The sequence below is a fragment of the Anser brachyrhynchus genome (genome assembly GCF_964034855.1).
Source record: "Anser brachyrhynchus genome assembly, chromosome: 2".
Classification (NCBI taxonomy): Eukaryota; Metazoa; Chordata; class Aves; order Anseriformes; family Anatidae; genus Anser; species Anser brachyrhynchus.
In genome coordinates, this window is record NC_137695.1 from 42,399,389 (window position 1) to 42,418,671 (window position 19,283).

Sequence of the window (19,283 nt, forward strand, 5' to 3'; positions counted from 1 at the left end):
TGGTAGCCCCAGAATCATGCTATGCCTTAAATGTACAGTAGCTTCCAAATTTGGTTTTGTTTTCTCTGCAGGCCCGTTCCCTGATGCAGACTACCACCTACTGCATGCTCCAGCCTGCATTCAGCACCACCCTACTCACAAGATGTAATTTTGCAAGAAATCGAGGTGGTTTCAGCATATTTCAAGGTATTAAAATCAGTTTAGTAAATATCAAACTCTGAAGTAAAGTAGATAATGGGCATTAATCACCCAAGTGAAGTCATTAGTTAGTTGCGCAGTGTTCACGGCTGTTCCTGAACCTGCAGCATCAATGAGGCCAGAATGAAACAAACCTTATCTCACTCAATATAGCAAATCCAGCTGTTACTTTAAAGGAATCCAAATTTTACACCCCCTCCCTCCCCCCCCGTGATCTCCCATTTTACTTTGGTAATTACACTGGTACAGAGATCTTAAAAATTTTTATGGCACAATAAAAAGGTAATGGCTCATCTGACCTGCAGAGGCATAATTACTACAAATATAATTGTAATGCAGATAATGATTCTGGACAGCATGTTTCCACAAGCAAAAGCCAAAGTGAGCAAGCAGACAGTTGAAAAACTGTCAGTTTTCTAAAACAGTGAGTTGAAAAATGCCTTTTTTTTCTAAAATAGCGAGTCCTCTAAAAAGATTAACACTGTTGACAAAAACCTATAGGTCTGTGTCTCAGGCATCACCTGTTATTTTGTCTTTCCTCACATTATCGGTTAAGTCGTCAATTTTCAGAGGGTTGTTGTGTTTTGTTTTTTTTTTTTTCTTTCATATTTTGTCATTTATGCCATGTTTACATTAAGCAAAATGAATCATACAAAGAATCATTCAATAAACACTGTCCTCCACTCCAGAAAGTCAGATTCCATTCAGTTGTTCACCACTATGGAAATAGTTGTTTGTTATTTATACATACTTAATGCAGAAGATATCTAGATTGATTTGAAAAGCCAAATGAATTCAGACATCCATTTATATGTTCGCATTACATACATATAGTTACACATATAATGGTAGTCATCAATCCAGTCCCTTGCTACTGCAGGCAATCTCCTTAGATAGTTTCCTATCACCAGAAAGTTTGCATGCCTACAAAAAAACAGGTTCTTACACCACCACCACCCCATTCAAACTATCCCCATTCTTGAAATACAAGTAGGAAAGAGGAAGAAGTTGGGGAAGAAGGGAAGGAGGAAAAAATGTTTTTCTTTTTGGAGTTCAGAAAATTAAAAAAAAAAAGAGTGAAATATGGAAAATAATCTAATCTTAGCAAAGTGTTCTGGAAGTTTTGAGTTGTACTTAAAATGCAAAGTGTTGAGGGATTCTGCAGAGTCCAGACATGTATTTCTCTCAAGCCACAGGTAATGACTGTTTGCATTTCTCTCAGTCACAATGTCCAGAAAGATTTTACCTTAAAAATACCACAGCAACCATCTTAAGAAAAGACTACCTCTGCTGCAGGAAGCTGCTGCTCCATTACCAGTATTACATGTATTAATCTCAGCACACACCCAGTTCTGGAGTCAAATTCTTTATCCAAATGGTCAAAGACAAAAACGGGACAAAAACGACATCTCATGCAATACCCTTGCCCTTGCCAAGAGGCTACAAGTTGGAGGTGCTTCCAGGGCTCCCTCCTTCTGCGAGGTGAAATCAGCGCTGAGGAGACAAAGATACCCATCGTGTAAGTACACCTAGCCAACACATACAGCCCTGTTTCTTACCGGAGCTCCTGTACTGCACATGGGCAGCCTGCTGCAAAGCCCCAAGCAATATACTCCTGCCAACCCACTACCTCGGGGCCACATCTCAGGGCATTACAGCAGAGAAATTTGGTAGTATCGGTTTACATTACTTCCACATGTCCCCTGCGTGCTCACGTCTGCTGCTACACCACCCCTTATTCGTGCTAGGGTGATAGTTCCCAGGCAGCACAGCGAGCCACACTGGGACCTGAGCCACGTTACACAAATATTTTCATCCCAGTTGTTTTTCAGACAGATCGGTCTTCAGACCGTACTCACGACACTGCCCCACACATAGCTATAGCAGAATGGCTTGCAGGGAGTACACAGCAAGAGTGGAAAGAGGGACAGGCACAGAGGAGAGGCTGGAAACAGGAGATAATTACGCCAGCCTCACTGCCAAAGAAAGTCATTTGTTTAAAAACCATTCTCAAACAAAGATTTAACAGATCTGACTTCCTGAACTTTGAGCCTCATTCCCTCTCCTCCGTCCACCCCTGCTTCCAGGGAATCTATAGGCCTGAGCTTGTCTTTAAGCCATATTTTGAAGACTTTTCTCTCACTTGCAGTGGTGGTTAAGCAGATCCCATGCTCATATCATCTTTCTCAAGGACACACAGCCATTCCAGTATATTCACACCAGACTGGCTAGAACACTGTTAACTTGATGGGGTGACTAATTCATGTCTGAAAAATTACATATTGCTAGACTATTTTGGTGCTTCCACTCCTGTCTCAAGCAAGACTCAGAAACCAACAAGAGAAATGGACAAGAAGTAGACAAAAAAAGAAAGGGGGGGGACACAAATAATAAGCATGTTTGTTTGAGCCTCAGACTAATGAGAGTTCATTTCCAGGTCTTTTCTAGCTTTAGTCCTGGAAGATGTACTCACCTGAACCAATCTATCCACTGTCAAACAACAACTGGCAGTCAGCAAACACTTGAATTGTCTACTCCTGAGTCATTCTGTACATTCCAGCTTTTTCACAGCCAACTGTTCAAAACTATTTACAATGATTTGTTTTTCTCTAGTATGAAGAATGTGATGACAGTTATATGCAAGAAAGCCATAGAATAGTTAAAGTCATGCAAGCACTAGAAAGATTAGAAAACCATTTTAACTAAACACATTAATTTCTCCAAAATTTATTTCTCCAATTGATAGACTCTAAACAGCTGTGAGAACTACCAGAACTACAGAATACTAAATCTTTAAAATGGTCATTTAACTCTATTAACAAAAATATTAATCTAAAATTAAGCTGGATACCTTATGATCAGATGGGAAGCCTTGTATAAAGAGCACATCCCCTAGAGAGCAACTGGAAAATCTTAACTATCACATGTAGCTTTGTAAAGCATTAAGGAGGCAGAATGCTGCCTGTTCACAATTAAGTCAATAGCAAAGATTCATTGGCATAAGAATCAGCACCAACATCAAATGACAGCAGATCTGAAACATATGTGCAGGCCCTAATGAGTTACCTTGACAAAATGTGTCACTCTTAACCACAACACTAGCAGTATTTCCCTTTAAAAAAACTGATTTTTGTCTATAATGTGCTTGCAAAGAGGAAAACAGTTGATTCTGCCTCCTACAAGTTCTCTTTTCTCCCCACCCACAGTGGGCAGATTTTTTCCTCTTCTTGTCTCTGCCTGATTTCTAAGTCAAACTCCTAGCAGCTGCTTATTGAAGACTTCAGTGGTGATTCCGGCTGGCTGATGGCAGCTTTTTCCTTTCAAAATTATAGACCAAGAAGGACACACAATTAGAAAGATTTCTTCACAGTTTACAATTCAGGGGATGAGTAATTCCAAAAGTATCAGGAATCTTTCCTATTTGCAGCATTGCTCTCTTCTGCTTTATTTAGAGGATACAACAAAGAGCTAAGTTAGGAGATATCAACAAATTCATACCACACAGAAGGATCTCCTTTTCAAGGGGGAAGGATGCAGTTACCAGCTGTCACATATAAAAGTTAATTGCACATTTTTCTTTTGCAGTGGAGATTCCTGAATCCACTTCAATTGTTTACCGAGATAAAATAAGGTAAACAAAATAAATTACAGGAAAAAAATATTCAAATATTTAAACATCATTTAAAAGATAACTTAGTTTGCTGCTGCCTGACATGTAAATGGTATATGAATAACCACACACACAGGCTTTGCTCACTTTAGGGCTTTGCTGTAAAGCTCAGAGAAGATTCCAGAAGAAACACCAAACTGCAACTTGCCACAAGTAAACCAAAACCTTACTGAAAGTCATGGTGCACGTAGTTTTCATTCACCGTACCAACAGTAGGACCAGGGAATATTCATAGTTAATCTCTGTGTTACAAGACACTGCACAACCTATATAGAGTTTATATTCCAGAGATCTGGATTCAGTTTTGATGCACTGTTGAAAGCTATCAATCTTGCTCACACTTGCAAACATCTAATAGAACTGCTGACTTTTTGAGACGTTACTTATGTATGTGATGCACGGTGAATATCAGAGACCCAATGCAATTTCCAGATAAGTCAACAAGAATATTGTTGTTGTTCTGGCATGCCTGATTTCAGCTAGTTCTTAGAAAAAGGGATTTCCATTTGCGCATGCCTAGGAATAAAATTTCCATCAATCAAAATTATTCATCAGTTTTGTAATGTCCCTCTGCCTGACCTTCACTGCCTCATGTAACAAGCAACCTGCCCAGTTTTCTTCTGCAAAGAACACCTTTTGGTAGCCTAGTCATCTAATCTTTCCAATAGAAAAGCAGTAGTGATGTTTGTCAAATTCATGCAAGATGCACATTGCAGTAATCAGCTGAACCCTATGATCCACTTCACCTTAAAACTCTTACCTTCCAGCACACAACAGACAATATCGCAGCCACCTGACAAGTGGGTGTCTGACGACTGCGTTTAAACAGATCGGGCCTGATCCTCTTTAGGCCAACGTCGTAACAAGAAGAGTACAAAAAAGAATTATTTTAAAATTACATCCCTGAGAAACAGTTTATGATCCAGCTTCTTGAGAACATTTACAGTAATATTCTCCTTGAGAGTGGACAGCATAGGTATTATTTTACATTAGCCTACAGCATCTGGAAACTTGGATTCAAGTACGATATAAAAGCAGAATAAGAATGGACTGAGTGACTTCAAGAAAGTCTCTGGTGAGCATTTATTCACGTTGCAAAACTGCTGCTGAGAGAAGGTTGACTCTAGCTTTTGATGTGGCCATAACAGACTACTCTAATGGGAGCTTTAATTACACAGTAATAACATCTGACAGAGATCCTCTGATGGAACTAATCTTTTCACACCTTAACCAGTATATTTTTCCTTAACCAGCAGGAGACATTTAATAGATTGGACTATTAAATATCGCTCTGGTCCAGACCTGCATCACAAATTTATGAGACAATATTTGCAATTAAGACATCCTGAAATGACCTGTTTTTTTTTTTTGTTGTTTTTTTTTTTGTTTTTTTTTTTTTTTCAGTGTCTATGATCTGATACACTCATTTGGTTTGCCTTATTATTCTAGTCATGGAGCTTGTTAAAATTAGGTCACATATCAGAATCTTAATTGCACGTTAGGACAAATGCTGGAATTATATAGCCTTGCCCCTTTCCCAAACCTCTTGACCTCATTATCTTTAGTTCAGTCTAACCAAGGATCTCTCTATCGTATTAAATTTTTAACATTTCCCAGATTTTTATTAGCAACATGAAACTCAGATTTCTGTCAGGAGAAAACTAGGTTACCACAAATTGGGAGGAGCAGCAAGAACTAGAAATAAGAACAAGAAAGGAATTGATCTGACTTAGGGGACTGACAAAAAGACTTATCTCTTCAGAATTAATTCTGAAGGATTTCAGATTGCTTTGTATTTGAGGAGGAATATTAATTTCCTCATTCCTTATCCCAACTGAATTTACACTGCAGGTCTTTCCCCAGAAACCTGGGATTACAGAAAGGTAGAACGTCAGCAGATTGTATTTCACTGTATATCACTCCACAGTAACGCACCACCACCAGTTTGTTCCAGTGACTTTAAACATTCAGTAACATCAGCAAAGAGCTGACCATCTAACAGCTCTTGTCAGGGAAAATAATTTCATGTTTTGATCTTCTAAAAATCTTTTTGAATGTTGCTTTTCTCTGCTCATTATACATCATTTTTTCGCTAGATCCTCCGTACACACCAGCATTTTACAATGTGGCTCAGCCTCAGATGGACTCCGAGGCACTGCGTCAGGGACCGTTAACTGTTCTGAAATCTGATCTCAGCCTGCTTTTTCTAATTTCTTAATCAGTTCCTCATCTCATGCTCTCTCTCCCACATGAAATGAAAAAAAAGCCTCTTGTGAGAAGCTTTGTCACAGGCTTTTTGAAACATGCCTACATAAAACGTTGCTGCGAGGATGCAGACCACACTAAAACTAAACAGAAAAGGGATCAGAAGACCAACTGCATGTGTATGACTCATTTTCTGCCATGCATGTAAACTCTGCCTTGAGAAAGGCATAAAGGCAGAGATCAAGAAGTCTTTGATAAAATGGGTGCTATAACTTAATGATTGGTAACAAGTGAGCAACAGCTTCACTGCTCTGAGAAGTCATTGTTCGTGCAAATCAGATGCTGGCTCCCAGCAGACCCTCCTGTCTAAGCCATTCAGACTCTCCCTCCTACCACTGTTAGTCATGCTGAGTATTAACATTATTCATTATTACTCATAGTTTACTCTTTGAATAACCCCATTAATTTCAGTGAGACATTTGTAGTAGGAGGTAGTAGATAATCTATGCATTTATATATGTATGCGCGTCTAATTAAAGGCTATCGCATTAGAAGACTGAGTTTCTCTTGCTGACTAAGCTGATCCTTTAAACTCTGGACCCAGAACTGAAGGTATTGGTGGCTGCAGCTGAAGACATGCTAAGTCAAGCTCGCAAAAGTACCTGTGTCAGAACCAGCCTTAACAGCACTTTCCACGAGGATACTGCAGGGTTACACCAGCCTTTCACCTCCAGGCTCTACTGCCTTCAAGAAACTTTGAAAGCAGCAGCTGCCTGTCCCTCAGTGCTCCCAAGCAGTGTGCTAGTAACAAAGTTAGCAAGCAGATTCAAAAGAAAACACACAGCTAAGGACAGCTCAGTACCTCATGGGCCACTCCTTCAGTTTTGCCTGCTCTGTTGCTGATCCCACTGTGACATTTAAATGATTTCTCCTGTGGGTCTTCCTTTTTCTGAAGCTGGGGAGAGAAACAAGCCAATTAACCGTTCATTAGATCAAACCATACTTTATCCCCCTCTATAGGCATCCTGTGATAAGAAACATTTAGGGGAGAAGAGCAGTCTCTTAGGAGAACTCAAGGGCTCATGAGAGCACCTCAATCATCCAGGTCCTAATTAACCAGAGTGTTGCTGCTTTTATTTTTTAAAAAGGAGCATTTATTCTCTCAGTGATTTCAGCGCATTTCCAAACTTCATGTATTATAACATTAATTCCCTAGTTATATTTTTAAAGAGGAAAATTCTTGTGCTAACTTTCTGGAGAAACAGACTAGAACAGCAATGTTATAGGCAGCAAGGAGACCGGCAGGGTCTGTTGGCTGAAAAACATGCCAGTGAGTCAGAAAAGCATGACTGATGTCTGCTCCCTGGTCATTTCCTTCAAATATTCAAAGGAATTCCTGCTATGGGTGAGAACTACAACTTCTTTGCTCCGTCCTCATGCCTTGCCCTCATTCACCTCCCCTAAAGAGGCTACTAGCACGGCTGCGAAGTCATCACCGCTACCGGCCTAGTCCCTGAGAAATCCGGCCAGGGCAGGCAGTGCCTCTGAGAAGGCAGGCTCCTAATCCCATCAGGGCAGGAAGATAGCAATCTGAAAAAAGCAAGCAAGGCGGGACACTTTCTAAATACTACCACCCACAGGAAAAATTGTATTCAGCTGCCTACAGACTATGCGAGCCTGTCTGTGCTTATGGCTAGGGCAAGGAGCAGGAAAACAAACATCGGCTGTGCTGTTCAGTGGCTAGCCCTTTTGAGAACCAGACCAGGTCTTTCCTTGAACTCTCTGGAGGACATGCTGAATGTTTGCCCTGTACTGTTGATCTTGCCCAGCCTCACGCACTGGACACATTGGTTCACATGACTGGTTCCCACTTCGTGTTTGCCTGAAGCCAGGGCTCAACTTCATGTCCATGAGAGGCAGCAACAGGCCGATGTAACAGCTGAGGTGGGCTCCGTGGGTCTCAGGGAGGCTACAGCTCGCTTACTACCAGATCCCACCTTCTGAGTTCCCCTGTTCCACAAAATCCCACTGCTGGATGCACCTGATCAGTACAGGACGCCCTCCTACTTGCACTGCAGCAGAAACCTTCCTGCGTCACAAACCTGACTGTGGCACGTGTCAGAGAGGAAATTAGGAGGAGGCGCACTGGATGATACGATTGCTGCCTTCTTCCTCAAATTGTAAACACAAACCATCCCCTGCAGCTGGGGATAATTTTAGCCACCAGAAGCCGTTAAGAAATAACAGCCTGTGTGCTTCCCTCAGAACTGGTGTTTTTTGCTCTGACGCAAACCAATTCTGAGACTGGGGAAGGAAACATTTATCTCCCCTACAGTGGAGCCAGACTAGAGGCAGGCACCGTGTAATCCAAAACAATGAATAATGTGATCCTATCATTAACTGAGCTTTCAAATACTTCCTTTCCTTCAGATAGGCTTCTCCTTAGCACAGGAGGAGGGGTGGAGTTCTTCTCAGACTTGTAAATATTGTCAGAGATATATTACACGTATTGATAGCTAAGGTGTGTTTCTAGGCAGGAGCCAACGCCAACATGGATTGCAATTGCATACAAACCCTCCACCTCCTCCTTGCAAGAGTTCAGTGATAATCTTACAGAAATTGATCAAGTAAAATGTATCTGTTCCAGGGCACTGGCAGGTAACTAACATAAGAACCAGTCTGTCAGACAAAACCAAGTACTTCCAAGTCTTTGAAAATCGGGCCATTATTATTATTATTATTATTATTATTATTATTATTACCATAATTGTTATTACCATTAAGCATTCTATACGTTGTTATATCACTCCATCTCAGTCAGAAATTTCTGAATTAATCTATGTCCCTGTTTGAGAAATAAAGGGAGCCCATCACATAGGAATGCAGTGAAGAAATATTAGGTAACATCTGTCTCCCAAGTCATAAATAATTGCACAAGTAGCAAGAAGCATTATGACTTCTCTTTTTTCTTTTTTTTTCTTTTTTTTTTTTCCAAAAAAGACTCATCACATAATCTCTCCTCTGTAAACATAGTTGCAGCAATTCTCAGGAAAACAATAAGAATGACCTGTTATACTCTCTTAAGAAACATGTTTCATCAAGGAGCCAGTTAACAGATACTTTTTAATGGGAAATTAAAAAAAAATAATAATAGCCCTTTAAAACTGTCTCAGTTTTGCTCATGAGAATGCTGGGCCAGTCCTATTCCCTCTTACTGGTAAGCAAATGGCAAAGCTTCCATTGACTCCAATGGGAGATCGACAGGACCCGGAGGCAATATATTTTAAGTTACTGATATTCACAGGAATTTCCCTGTGAGCACAAATGTCATACAGTAACCACTGGGCAAAAATAAAATCGTGACATTATTACTAGTGCAGAATAATGGTTCATGATCTTTGTACTGTGCCCTATAGTGCAAATGTCACTACATTTATTAAGATATTTCTTTTTCTTTGTGTTTGAGGGTATGGATCACAGCAGGAAATATTTTTATTTTTACAGTGACCTTTGGAAAGCTTGCACAGCTAGATTATGTTGTGGTAATGGGACAACCCAAAGGTCACGAAACATTATTCTGCCCTAGTAACTATTAGAAATGTGATGGGAGTTAGAAAAGGTATTTGTCCCCAGGGCCAGTTTTTCTAGTCTTCCACCTCTGGAGACCTGGGTTCAACATTGGCCACGCCAGTTACATGCTGGAGGCTATTTAGAGTCCTCGTTACATTTCACCAGCTAACCAAAGGCTATGCTTCCTGACTTGATGAAGTTCACTCTCTCTTTTGATACTACTGAATCATCCAGACAGTAAACTTAATAACAGTGTTTAGACTTGGGGGGAGTGGGAGCTAATGTCCAAATGCAAATCAAAGTGCTGCCATCCCCTTAAGAGCAGACAAAGTGAAACTACGGAGACAGCTTGAAGGCAAGGAAGAGGCACTATCCTGGGTAACACTGCTGAAGAAAAAGCTCCTTAAGTAGCAGTGCACAGCTTGTTGGCAGTAGGCTATACTTCTGATTTTTCACGGTGATTGTTAAAACTTCAGATGATAATGACTTGAGCACAGTACTATTGTGTGAGTCTGTACTTTTCAAAATTACACAAATCTAAAACATACTGCATAAAAATCAAAGCAAATCTAAACCGACAGGAACATTGATGTGCAAAGTGAATAGCAACAGCAGCTAAAGGGGAAAAATACCTTCAAAAAATGTGTATTTTCATCACAATGTCATTTGGGGGCACCGCATGCAAAGTCACAGGTAAAACACAAGTAAAAACCAAGACTCAAAACCACGTGGATGATAAAAGCAGCAGCGATGAGATGCAAGAAGCAAAAGCAAAAACTGGTGCATCCACTGCTGAGTTTAAACTGTCCTGTTGATTCATACATAAGCAATGTGATTTGAAATACCAGTTACCAGTAAGATTCCATCTAGTGTTTTTTTTTTTGTTTTTTTTTTTTTTTTTAATACATTTACATGTAGTCACAGCAGAAAGAGCACAACTTCTGGGGATGACACATGAATTAGAAAAGCAGTTGCCTCCCTTTGCTTCAGAATGTCCCGTTCTGGCAGTGCCACAACATGTCACTTTGAAACCAAAATGATATTGAGAAGAATTACACAAACATGGGCATGTGGTTAACCCTGCTGGGACTTGTTACCATGATGTAACAACCTGTTTTTTTCCTCAGTGTTTTGCATGCTAGGATTATATTTTTTTTTATTATTTTTTTAACCATTTTTAGCCTTAAGGTCTTAATTATATTTGCATTTTCCTAGTACAACTTTATTTTTTTACTACCTAACTTTAATAAAACACCACCTTTTCATGTCTCTGCATGGGTAAGTGCATCACTTGATTGTCTTCATATGAAGTCAATGCTAAAAATATCTTAGATATCACAATATAAACAAGGAAGAAATGCATTGGGAGAAATGAACCAGAGGTAATTTCAAAACAATTTTAGACAACATGACTAATGCATTTGGGAGCTAGATTTTTAGCTAGCTTCAAGGTTATTAGGAGAAGTCCTTCTATTTTTTTTTATTATTTTTTTTTCTAATACATATATATATGAGATAAAATTTTCAAGGGATACTACCACAGAATAAGACTTTTTTTTTTCTAACTAGGCTTGAATGTGACTGGTGAACTTCACGTTAGGTTCTGACAAAACGAGCAAATAGGTTTCATGACACAAACCTGCCCTCTGCCGGAAATACAAGAAAATGGTAAACACAAACGAGGATCCCAATTTGAAAGGGATACCTTTGATATTTTTGACTTTGCTGTACACAAGCAGTGCTTCTGACACTCTGTGTTCTCTTTCCTTTAATAGCAATGAACTCGTTTTTCAAATTCTGAATAATCCAATGAACAATGTGTAAATACCCCATCTACCAAAAGAACATTACTGATCCTGCATAGACCTAAGTCTAAAAAGCAAGAAGGCAAGTGCTGGTGCAGCCAAGAATCTGCAGGAAGCACTGGTGTGATAAAAATATCTGCGTCTTCCTTTCCTCTTGAAAGTCCCCACTAGCTGCACAAATGCACTGCACCTCTGGGAATATTCTTCCTCTAATATTTTCATCCTCTGTACACTGTGAAAGTCATACCTACTTTTTTCATGGGAATATGCTGCCTTGTCTTACTTCTCCTGATTCTTTTTTTTTTTTTTTGCCTTTAAAAAGAAAAAGAAAAAGAAAAAAGAAAAAAGAAAAAAGGAAAAAGGCAAAGGAAAAAGTTTGAACAGCTTCAGTGTATCCTCTGTCCACATACATAGACATCAATGTATATTTAATAAATGCCCCTAAGCCTGCTATGAAGACATGATTTGTCATCTAAACAAAATAACCTTGCTAAAACTCAGTCTCCTTGCAAATAAAAGTTCACATAAATGAGTGACTAGACTTTGTTCTGTGACATATGGAAACTGAGCAATGCTTCAGATGACAGCTGTTCTGTAAATACATTGTTTGTAGGTACCACTCACTTATAGCAAAAGAAAAGCCTTACTCCCAGCAGCCATCCACTCTCAACTTAGAGCTATCTTACAACTCCTTCTTTAAAAATAAAAATAAAAAGAATTTTAAAAAAATTATGGTTTATAACCCCAAGTATTCCAACTTGACCTAAGAAAGATTACTAGCCGGGCATGTAGCTAATAGAACCTATTAATGGTATGAGCTCAAAAAACATTTGTGCCAAGAGATGATCTCCGTGCCCACTTACATTATGATCCCTGCTCTTTCTTAGACTTCATGCTTGTTTAATAGTTGTGTCCAGGTGCTCCTGGACAGTTGAAAGACTAACAATAAAATCTAATTGTATTGCTGCACGTCTCAGAACCTGCAAACCTGTGTTCAACAATGTTAAGAGACAAATTTCCTGTGCATGTGCTCCCCCAACATGGTGCCCCGATGGGGTTGGTGGGACTTGAAACATCAGTGGGTCTAAGGAGATCACCATAATTTCACAGGACATGTATTCAGCCTCTGCAAACTTTCTCAGCACTGCTAGGTCTCCTCTCTGAGACGTACTTGCAGCTGTGCATTATTCATCCATGCTTTTATATAGACTGGCACCAGCCCTCTTCACAGACAGAAGTGTGCACTCACTCCCTGACTGGGCTGGGCTCCTCTGGAGCTCGCTGCTTAACACGCTGCACAGAGCCACACAGCAGCTCAGCCCTCAGCATCCCCAGCAGCTCAGAGTAAGGAGCTATTGCCTTGCTGGGAGCAACAGATCTGTATTTTGCTCCTGTGTGAGCCATTTTGCTCCTGCTGATCTCCTTTATATTCCTGCTGGAGCTGGTGTTTATCATGAAGAACAAAATGAACAACCTAGCTGATCACTTTGCCTTCATGAAAAACAAAGGCTTCCAGCTGCTGCACTCAGCTGTGCTCGGATTTCAATAGTGGCCAAGAATCAATGCATCCACGTAGGCACTGATGATCCTGTATTTGAAATCTGAAAACTTCTCAGATATGTAATAGTTCTCCTGCAAAGTGGCAAATACCTCTGAAATTATAAAACCTCTGAAAAAAATCCTTTTTAATTAAGTTTAAAACCATGTACTTGGATAAGAAAGAGGTGCAGCTGGAAAGATGTGAAAGCACCTCATTCATCTGCAAAAAATATATGCACTTATTGCAGAGTTGAACCTGCTGGTGATGGGCTCTGTAGGAAGGTGTTGCAGCCTAAGCAGTATTGCAGGAAAATCAGAGCTTGAGTCAACCCGTACACCTTGGCACTGCACAAAGGAGAGCTGGTGGTCTGCAGGACAACCCTCAGCAGGCAGAGGCTCTGCCAGCATCATGTGTTTACATAATCAGAGTACTTGAAGGGGAAGAAATAGGATCCAGTAAGCATGGAAAGTAACAAATATGTTTTCACATTTTCATAACGTAAGGCAAATTTGTGTTATTTAGGATAATTAGTAACTGGGATAATGTCATGCGTTTGGCTTGCAAACAAAGCCTATCTTAATAAACCTAAGTAAAACAGTGAATAAAATTGTTTTACAGTGCACACACTTCCTTTCAGCTATGGGGCCCTAGCCTATGAGAACTGCTGGTCTCAGGAAGCAAGAAGACATGGTGTTTCCACAAATCCAGCTGAATATCATGTTACCCTAGCTTAAGGGCTGGCGATAGTATTTGCAGGTACAGGCCTAGCGTCCAGTAAGGACCAAAAAGAAGCAGGAAGGACAGAGTGGAGAACATGATGGGACATGTAACAGGACTGGAAGATAGGAGCAGGACAACAGCATTGTAATGGTCAGGTTCTGCTCCTAGTTACTTTCATGCGGGTCCTCTGGCACACCACATCCCTGTTTCTCTCCTCCTTTCTGTGCAGCTCAGACAAGCTTGCGCTTCCCGTTACCAGCTCTCCCCTCGTTTCTGCACCTCTCTCTGCAGACTGGCAGGTAAGAGAAGTCAGGGTGGAACTCTCACAGTTTAAAAAAAAACATCAGAAAAAATGTTTAGAAAAGAATGTTTAAAATGAGACAAAATAAGTTTGTGAAAAGAGAATAGAGAAAAGCACAGTAGGAAAATAAAAAAGTTTGCTTTTTCATTGACTGCAGAGATGCTGCATGTTTATTCTACCCTTGGACTTCAACGGAAGTAGAAGTACCTAAGACTAAAAAGCCTGTGCCAAGTCCTGCTAGCACCAAGTTTTTTCTTCTCCTAATATAGTTAAATTTTCTCTTTCTAGTTTTATATAGTTCAATGGCCTGTATAGAGGAACTAGGTTTGGATTTCTCTTTTTTAATGTTATGACATTCTTGCTCACACACTTTATGTCTTGGTAATACATTGAGAATTTGCTTGCTTAGTTGTCACTTACATTTCCAACAGTTTTGTCATGAACTATACCCTCAAAAGGATGGCCATAATTTTAAATGATCTAAAGTCATTTTATCAAATGAGGGGGATAGATCCCTTGAAGTTTCTATGTCATGGTTACACTTATTTGCACAAGCAGGTATTTTTCTTGTCTTATAGTAATCTCGAAACACTGCAGTCACAGCAGATTTTCACTTTGCCATTTCCAAATGATAATGTGTCAAAACCCTCCTGGGTCTGTCCTGCTCACTTAGTTCTGATCACTGTGCCCTTTTTCCCTTCAAGTTTTCTTCTTTTTTTTTTTTTTTCTCCCAATCAAGATATATTAATTTAACCTCTCTAATTTCAGAGACAGATGAAGTGCAGCTGACAATTTTGGGGTGGGAGGAGGAGGAAACTTCCCTCTTCTTTCCTGCAAAATAACAACCAGGTTTGGTTACTTATTTTTTGCTATGTGATTAAAGCTTCACAGCACCGCAAGGGCCCTACCTCAGAGTGTGGAGACAGCACCAAACACAACCGGGAGCTCCTGTCCATGACAGGTCCTGTGGGCATCACCACAACAGAAATAGTAAGTGTTCATTTTCCAGCGAATGCCAAACTACTAGCAGGATGCAAAGCCCATTTTAAGCCGTAAAGGCCCAAAGGCTGCACTGATATCATATCACATCACATCACAGGAACCGAACAAAACAGCTCTGCAACCCAACGCATGGGTGACTAAAACACAGCTGCAAATAGCCACAGCAGGAAGGGGATTTCGGCTTTGGTTTCCTTCCTTCTCTGGCAGCCAGGAGCAGCGGCGAGACCTCCCGAAAGAGCCCCTGTCCGCCAGCGCTCGCTCGCACAAGAGGGCACTGTAGCCACACGCATCGGAGCTGAGCGCCTCCGCACAGCGAGCTGGTCGTCTGCAGAAACAGGCTTGAAAAGGGCAGAAACAGGCTTTAAACAGCTCTTCTCCTGAGTTGAGTCCTTGCCTTCTCATCCAGGCTGGCAGCAAACACAGCGAGCTGTGCCGGCGTGTTGCATTGGCATGCTCCACACAGACCTACTGCTCTGGGGTCAATCTGCATTGCAGGCTTCATCCCGGCTTCAACCTCGAATAGCATTTGACAGTTATGGTTTACCTGCATGCATGCCCAGGGAGTTGAAATCGGGGAAACTATCACAAGCTATTAAAAAAAAAAAATCCCCTAGAGTTCATGCCAATTAAAGAAAAAAACTTCCGTACTTGTAGGAATGTGAATGTTTCAATTATATTGGCAAACAGAAACATCCTAGCTATTCACAGGGCAATTGGTTTTAATATGAAGGGTATTAAAACCTTACCAGGGTGTCTGTCCTCTTGTAAACCTTCAAGCATGTTTCTGCTTTCCAAACAAATGGCTTCTCTTCAGGATCAGAGCATTCACAATTCCCAATAATTCAGGTCGGAGTAAAAAGCACGATATACCCCAATGTACGAGGCCACCCCTATTAAAAGATACCTGCCTCATTTGCCTAACTTTAGACTCCTCACTCAAAAGTTTCAATTGCATTTATAATAATGGACATCAAATAACAAAATGTGAAATATCAAATCCTATCTCAGCACCCCAAAGTAACCGAGGTTTGCATGCCAAGAAATGAAGTAAGAGAAGTCTGTTACACACAAATGTATCTATGTTCTGATAAGACTCAAGCACTGGGTGGACACAAAGGTTATTTAGCAACGAGTACAGAATAGGAGAAAAAAAAATGAAAATTGCATTTATCAGCCACACAGGAGGCCATTCTTAGCAAAATGTGTAATAAGCGAAAAAGTCCTTCTTGCATTTTTGGACTGCTTTTCATTTATCACTGATGATTAAAAAAATTGTCCTGAAAAGAGTAAATCTCGACAGCACAGTTCCTCCCCATCCCTGGCTGGGATATCTGCAAGCAAACCATTACAACACTGGGCTGCAGAACTCAAAGAGGTTCCTACAGGGAATGATGTTCACTTAAAGGATAAAATGACATCAAGGAAGTGCTAAGCATGACGGTTCAGAAATAGCTGAAGAAATCCTTAAAGCTGATTGCCGGAAGCCCTCGGAGGAATATCAATCTATAACACAGCCTATTCTTATACTCCCTGCTCTTATACTCTGCTATTAGCTGCTTGAGAGACAACATATTGGACAAGATGGACTCTCGGCCTAATGCCACGGTCCTGTGATCCTCCCTGACAAAGAGGAGCTCATGCCATTACTGATCCTGAGAGATGGCATGACAAACCAGGCTGTCTCCAGGCTGCCTCCCCACCATCTTCATCCAAATACTGACACCATTTATGGCACAAAATTTCCTAGTATTTTCCTACTCTTAACACCTTTCTTGTGATGCCTTTTATTTCTCTGCCTCACTTTTTCCACACCCTACACCTCTTAAAAGAAAAAAAAATGGCTTAAGTAAGGCTATTCTATGCAGTGCTCCTAGAAACTTTGGATCAAAAAAGGAGCTAAAACCCTACAGCTTAAGTAGCTGATATTGACTGAAATTTGCCAGATATCACAACATCTAATAAATTCATATGCTGAACTTGTTTTTCCTATAATAGCAAGATTATTAGAAAGCCACTTATTCAAAATGCAAATCTCAGCCTCTCTGTTTTCTATTCTTTCTTCTTTGCTGTTATGCCTATTTGTCTTCTGGTGTTGTTGTGAAGCAGGTTTGGACTACAACAGGCACAGTGAGTGTTCCAGCATGCTTAGCTAAAATCAGGATTCATGATACCATATTTAATGACATCTAAAAAACAAATAGGAAAAAATGTTAAAACTGAGGGGAAAAAATCTTTTAAAAATCTTCTCTGTAGCTAATAAATGGGAAATAGGAGATATTGGTAAAATTAAAACCTTCTTAATCGTTTAGCTCCCCCCATCTCTGCAAAAGACTCAAAGCAACAATTATTTGCCATAGTATTTGGTAGACCAGTATCTCTGTTCCTGAAACTTCTGACAATGGTTAGCAGCTTGCTACTATATGTCAACAATACCACATAAACACTATGAGCTCTCAGAGCCATTTTTTCCAATAAAAATAACACAGCAGATTACATTAAATCAGACATAACTTTTTTTTTTTCAGATTCACACAGGTGAAAGACTTTAGACTTCCTAGAATTTATCTCCCATCTTCCATATGACAAATACAGATACAGCCAAAAATTACTCCTGCTTCCTCAGATTGTCTTTTCTGAAAGGAAAAGTAAACCGGTGAACTCAGTGCTGGCATTAAAGTGCAGAAGCCTTCCTTATTCGTGAACTGCTTCAAAGAATACACGTAAGGTTTGAAGAGCTGTTTGTGTATAGCCGGTTCTAACGCTTGCTATTTATAAAGACAAAACGACTAAAGTAAATTAATTCCACCAAGAGTCTTTGCACTAACCACAGGAGCACTACAGGTGCATTTGTAAAGCCAAAGGGCATAGCACTAAAATAGAATAATCCCTCGTGACATACAAAAGCAGTGTCTGATTTGCTTCTATCATCCGAAGACTTTTGCTTGTAGCCGTGCGCTACCTAAATCTAAGGTGTTAATGTACTAGCCTGACTTCAGAAATCTCAGGAGTTGCTCACCCCAGGCAAAAGATATGCATCTTTTCGGGGGGCCGTATGTAATATAACACATGAAAGCTCTATTTCTTAGAGGAAGAAGGCAGCATCTTAGATAACATCCAAGGGAGCAAATTCTTTTTGCCCTCTCTCAGGCTTTTCTTATTAGATCTGGAAGAAAAATAGTCACGCTGTTCTTTCCCTGACTGTCCCCACTCCCCAGATAAAACAGCAAAATCAAAAATCCCAAGCCTCCTCAAAGCAACGAGTTCTCAGGCCCAGTGCAGCATTGGGCTGTACGTCTCTGTTCAGATCCGTTTTAAAGAGCTACAATTTTATGTTACTAACCTAGGGCCAAATTCAACATATTCTACTCACATTAACTTCAATAGGGATGCATGAATAAATAGCATTCAGTGAGGCTCTTTACAAGGGTTAGTGCTACTCAGCGTGCAGACTGCAACACCTGGCCCTTTGTGACAGTGTCCATCTTATCTAGCCAGAAGGCACCCTGGCTTTGGAAAGTCTCCAATTCCAGCCGGTATCCTACTTCTACAGGAAAAGTTCCAACTTGGATCTCCAGCGGATCTATGTCTTTCTCCTACCCACACACCCCTTTATTTGCCTTTTTTAAGGTTATATCTGTAAGACTGCATGTTATGTGGTTATGCTTTATATGTACATGCCCTTTGCATGCTTAGGAGAGCGCTAGATGGGCCATAACCATTAAATACATCCTCTTTGATGTAGCAAAGTATTACATTTGCAATCAGAAGTACTGAAGCTGCAAGCCCAGAAAACAGATCTGTAAACCCTGTTGGAGTTGCTGCATAGAAACTGGAAACTGAGGTTACATGCTTACAAAAATCTGGTGTATCACTCAATGCTGTGACATGAAACTTTCCTCCACACTGGAGAACACTCCCTCATAGTGATGCCCCGTGTTGAGTGACACAGTAGTCCTTACAAGAAAAAAAATTTAAAAATAAAAAAATAAAAAAATACGTTTGGAGGTTATTATCAAGAGGTTACAGAGTATAATTTAACATGAATCTGGTAAGCCCAACTTCAGCAGTGAGAAACACTGCAGAAGAAGTGGTTCTAGATGGTTCTAGAAGCTTCCAGCTCAAATGCTGAAAGAAAGTCAAGTTCAGAGGAGACGTACCCAAATGGTACTTAGCTGGGACCAAGACCCTGTGCTAGCAAAGAGAAGACACATGCAACTCCTTCACGTGTCCTCCTGATGTGACTCTGGGCTGTGCTTCATGCTGCAGGACTGC

The 19,283-nt window shown here is 40.4% G+C and overlaps 1 protein-coding gene across 3 annotated transcripts in view; it reads right to left on the minus strand.

Moving 5' to 3' along the window:
* Positions 1-14,998, minus strand: part of SLC4A7 (solute carrier family 4 member 7) — a 144,993-nt gene extending 129,995 nt beyond the window's left edge. For 2 of the 3 annotated variants that reach the window (XM_080579127.1, XM_080579122.1), the window contains exons 1-2: positions 8,176-8,283; positions 6,936-7,028 (exon numbers count right to left, since the gene is read on the minus strand). In XM_080579127.1, coding sequence (XP_080435253.1) covers positions 6,936-7,028; positions 8,176-8,268 — 186 coding nt within the window. In that variant the 5' untranslated portion in view covers positions 8,269-8,283. Of the gene's footprint in view, positions 1-6,935; positions 7,029-8,175; positions 8,284-14,917 lie in introns of those variants that run through there. The other variant, XM_080579123.1, reaches the window with a different exon arrangement.
* Positions 14,999-19,283: the final 4,285 nt, after the last annotated feature.